The sequence below is a fragment of the Penaeus vannamei genome, chromosome 27, assembly GCF_042767895.1.
Source record: "Penaeus vannamei isolate JL-2024 chromosome 27, ASM4276789v1, whole genome shotgun sequence".
Classification (NCBI taxonomy): Eukaryota; Metazoa; Arthropoda; class Malacostraca; order Decapoda; family Penaeidae; genus Penaeus; species Penaeus vannamei.
The window spans coordinates 1975832-1980831 of NC_091575.1; the positions used below are offsets into that span (position 1 = coordinate 1975832).

At 38.3% G+C, this 5000-nt stretch overlaps 1 protein-coding gene across 11 annotated transcripts in view; it reads left to right on the top strand.

Moving 5' to 3' along the window:
• The window catches only part of LOC113801791 (TATA box-binding protein-like 1), a gene marked incomplete at its 3' end in the record, with an annotated part of 27987 nt that extends 23198 nt beyond the window's left edge, over nucleotides 1–4789 (top strand). For 8 of the 11 annotated variants that reach the window (XM_070140723.1, XM_070140721.1, XM_070140720.1 and 5 more), the window contains 4 exon segments: nucleotides 1425–1497; nucleotides 1775–1954; nucleotides 4209–4386; nucleotides 4695–4789. In XM_070140723.1, coding sequence (XP_069996824.1) covers nucleotides 1425–1497; nucleotides 1775–1954; nucleotides 4209–4386; nucleotides 4695–4789 — 526 coding nt within the window. 11 annotated transcript variants of the gene reach the window in all.
• Nucleotides 4790–5000: the final 211 nt, after the last annotated feature.

The following is a 5000-nucleotide window of genomic DNA, read 5'->3' on the forward strand; positions in this document are numbered from 1 at the left end:
TTTAGGTTGTTAACCCAGTGCCGACGGGTAAAAAGTTTGGCAAGTGGACGTATGGACAGGGTTGTTGGTGCGCATCGGCAGTTTCCCCTGTTTGCGCCCGGCTAGATTGGTAGTTTGCGAGCAACATTTAGCACCTAAAAAGCTTTTATTTTGCTATGATTTATGAAAATATTAAAATTTTGAAGGTTTACCTTCATTATAGGTGCCATTGCCTAAAATCTTTACCATATAAATTGAAGCCGCAACTATCGGAGAAAAACAAACTCCGCCCTACGAGCCAGTGGCGTGGGAATGGGCTTGACACGAAGCCACCCGTCTTTCGGTCCACAACAGCCATGGCATGTACCTACATGCCACCCGGTGACAATGGGTTAATGTTATTGATATTGTTATGGCCCCACACTTGTGGGACCCCAGTAGCAGGCACTTGTTGCTATAGCTCCCACCCAGCAGTTAGGGTATTTTTCATTTGGATTTGGGTCAGTGTGTTTATGGGATCATGTATTTCATGTCGGTATAATACCCAAAGTCTGGTCATTAGGTTTACTTGATTAGGGACTCTCAGGAGTGTAGCTTGTGGGCCCAGTCCATACGAGTCCAAGCTCCTTGCCTCTCTCCTTCCTTCATGTCATCTCTCTATGTAATCTACTTTTTTGCAATATTGACATCAATAAATGATATTTTCTTATTTGTGCAGTTTTTAAATCTTTTTATTTAATTTTCTGTAAAATGCCCGGCACTGCCACTTATGATGGAAAGAAATAAGATTCTGAACAGGGAAGTACTGTCCACCCTGAAGCATTCTTCCATTTATGGCTCACAGATTGCACATTCCATCTTCCTTTACTGGTGGAAATAAAATCATGCAATAAATGCACACTGAGTCAGATTTTCCGCCAAAAGCTTTGTGGACTCGGGATGAGTCATTCCCATCACCCTGGGCTTACGCAGAACTTCTCATTATGTTACATTCATGTCACCCCAGCCCTTGGCCAAATTTTTCAATGGCAGCATGTTCCCATAATCTGGCCGTGGCTGGCGTGCAGTCAGATTTCGGGCCAGCCCTGCGCGCCAATTTTGAAGCGGCCCGGAAACTATTATTTTCGGCTTCAAAATTTACCGGCGTTAGTGGGCTAAGAATGGTGATTGTTGTAATAGTCACCATGTATTTTTTACTGCAGTATTATTTGGGATCTTAGTGCAGTACTTTTTGAAACTTAATATCTACAAGATGACATAAATGATCAGATAACAAGGAAGAGCAGACAGCTGAACTGGTCTGGATTACACAATAGCTTTCTAAGTGTATCTTGTTCATTGTTGGTAATTTCCCAGGTTTAATTTGATTGATATTTATGTAGCATACAGCTTTAGAGATTCATATATATTTTTAATGAGTATTAATGAGACATTATTTTCCACAGATGGTAACCATGAAATTACGAAAGCCTTTAACTACTGCCTCTATTTGGTCATCAGGAAAAATCACCTGTACAGGTAAGAGTCATACAGATGTTTTATTACGGAGAGATTGATGGGATAACACTAATGATATATAAGGTTAATGTAAATATATTTGTGGATATAGTGTATATACCTGCATATACCATTTAACTACAACAGTCCTCCAAGAACATTGTGTTCAAACAGATCGCAAATAAAATTTTGTAAAGAAATTACCAGCAGCTACTTCGTAGCACGTCTTCAGATATTATCATTGGGGTATTCCACGCACTGAATTGAATTCTTACGAGAAGCCAAATGGCATAATTAGTCTTTGTCAGGTTGGTTTTGAGGGGATCAGATCGGCCAGGTCAGCAGAGAAACACCAGAGGAAACATGCGGGAGGAATATATTGAAAAGGCACCATTTACACTACATACGACACACAAAAGGCAGGAGAAATACAGGCAGAGAATCCAGAGGAGCAGGCGAGGTCACAGGGCAGCAAAAGGTAGACACTGATGAGTCACGGGAGAACTTTACAAATTTTTGAGTGTTGTGCCTTTTATTTGGAATCGTTGGTGTAAAGGCACGACACAAGATGAAGTGACCAATCATGGGTGATCTTAACCTTCTAAGCCCGCCTCACTGGTTCGGGTAAACACTGCCGAAGGTCCTCAGTGCCCAAACTCACACCCTCAGTGTAGCGGTCAGACACAGGCTCAGGAAGCTTATGTTGGCTGACCAAGGCGATCTCACAGTTGTGACAGTCTTGATTTCTAAATTTATAGTGCCTTTATCCACTTTGTCATGTTGGTTATTTTGGGATAACAAAATGTTTTTAGACTGGTGTGTGATTACCCTTTTAGTTAATTGAGGGGACTGTCTCTGCAGGGGTGGGGTGGGGGTAGAGGGTAGAGGGTATTTGGAGTTAGCTAGCCCATGATGTATGTACATGAATGAGGAAGCTACCAAGTGACTGTTAGAGCCCAACATAGGTTATTTCTTGGGATGAGCAAATACATAAATGTCAAGAGGTAAAGTAAGCACTCAAGTAATTAGAGCCAGGTATACCTATATGGACTTTTGCTTGTTGTAAACCTGGTTATGGCATTTTATGTTGACCTTTTTCATAGATTTTGTGAATGTTCAAAGAGCACTTTTATACCAGTAGCAAAAAAATAAAATCACAATGATATATGATGAAATGAATAGAAAAACACACTACCGTGTTGATACTATGGTAGATAAACCCACAATGCACAAACTAGATAAATCTAGTTTGTGCATTGTGGGTTTTTTACCATATGATGAAATATTTAGTGAGATTTTTCTTTATAAAACTTTGGTGCATATTTACACATGAAATATGATCTCCGTCAAGATTCCCTGGTGATATTTTATATCTTATAAAGGAGTCTTTATGTGTATTGAGTATGAAGTATTAATGTTTGAAAATAAAAGTATAGATAGTGATGATATTATGGCTTGGCTTTGCTCTAAGGCCATTGCAATTAATTTCTCGAATAGCGAGCAAGTGTGGTGATAATGAAATGTTGGCTAGAGGTGGGGAAAAAAAAAAAAATGACCATGGCTATTTTTGTTTTAATGTTTGAATTTGAGTGTTTACATCCTAGTGCGCAGGTTCTCTGTGCATATTGCTAAATACTCCATTACTGATCAGAAGCGACCACCAACCATGGACATGATAGACAATAGATATGACATGACGCTTGAGAGTAAGGTATTTCCGCCAAATATTTTATTTTTGTTTGGGGATGTGAGAAATGATACCATACACAATGAATCAATATCACCGGGACATTTGAAAGAAAAAAATCAGGAGGTTCACTCCCCCTCCCCCCCAATTTACCTGGAAATAAATGTCGGTGGGTCTGCTATTCATAAAAAAAAAAATTGCTATGGCCTAATGGTCAGTACCATTCAGTCTTTAAATTTGTTTTGCTTTGAAATTGGTTGTTTCAGCTGTAAAGAGCATTTCAATATGAAGGGCATGTTAGAGGTGGAATTTTTTAATGAAAAAACAAAGTGATGTTTTGGTTATTTTATACTTAACCCATCAGCGACGGGTAAAAATTTTGTCAAGTTTACATATGCACCGGCTTGTTGGCGCGCACTGGCAGTTTCCCCTGTTTGCGCCCGGCTCGATCGGTTGTTTGCGAACGACATATAGCACCTAAAAGCTTTTATTTTGCTAAAATTTATAAAGATATTAAAATTTTGAAGGTTTACCTTCACTTTAGGTGCCATTGCCTAAAACCTTTACCATACAAATGAAGCCGCTACTACTGGAGAAAAACAACCTCCGTCTGACGAGCCAGTAGCGCGGGAATGGGCATGGCATGATGCCCCCGGCGTTTGGTCCACAACAGCCATGGCATGTACGTACGTGGCACCCGCCGCCAATGGGTTAATGTGATAGTATACAAGGAAACATGCTGTATAATAAAAACTTAATAGAGTTTTGAAAATCAGTCTTGTGCACGGTCTTTGTAAAGGGGTCTGGTGGTTAAAAATCCTCACCAACACTGTTGAGTTTCAGTTGCTTTATTTTTTATGTATTTTTAAATTTCAGTAGAAGATATATGTTCCTGAAAATTATTTGGTAAAGGGTTGTGTTCATTTTGGAAGTGGTTTGTTTTTGAATAGTTAGCATATCACACGAAAATGAAAAATTAAGTGTTTCATGTCTTGGTAATAATTATCCTTTAGACTAAGTGTCTAATGGCATGATTATCCCCCAGGATCGACATCAGAATTACAAGCCAGAGTCGCTGCCAGGAGAATTGCTCGACGTATACAGAAATTGAACTACCCAGCAAAGTTCCGTAATTTCCGCATTGTCAATGTCCTTGGAACGTGTACAATGCCCTTTAGTATAAAGATCACTCAGTTTTCACAAAAATTTAGAGAAGCAGCAAGGTATGTTTTGATTTGAGTTCAGTTTTATTTTGTCTTTTACAATTACTTAGATATTTTATGAATAGTTATTTGATAAAATTGGTTATATAAACTGTTGCTAATTTTGCTAAGAATAACATTTTAACTATAGGTGATTAATCTTGGTAGATTTTCTGTGTAATTTTATATAGATGTTTTTGAATTAGTTTTTACTGATTATTGACAAATATGGTGATAATTAGAATGTATATTGAATATTCATGTTTTTATCTGTTGAGATATATTCTGTTGCGTAGTCAAAGAAATTGAGCGAGTTGTTTTTTCAACAGTTATGAGCCAGAGCTTCATCCTGGTGTTACTTATAAGATCGACTATCCTAAGGCCACACTCAAGATATTCTCCACGGGAAGTATTACAGTCACAGGTATGTATGACAACATTTCAAGACTGCAGCCTTAATCCATTTTTCAAATGTTTTCACCACACATTTATTTTCAAAGGACAATATCGGTCTTTGTAAGTCATTGTTTAAGAAATTTAGAATGAAATTAGGTATAAAAGAGAATGCCTAGCAATATTTCTAGTGGTTTCACTGACCAAAAACTGAAATGGTAAGAACTGTGCCATCGCCTATT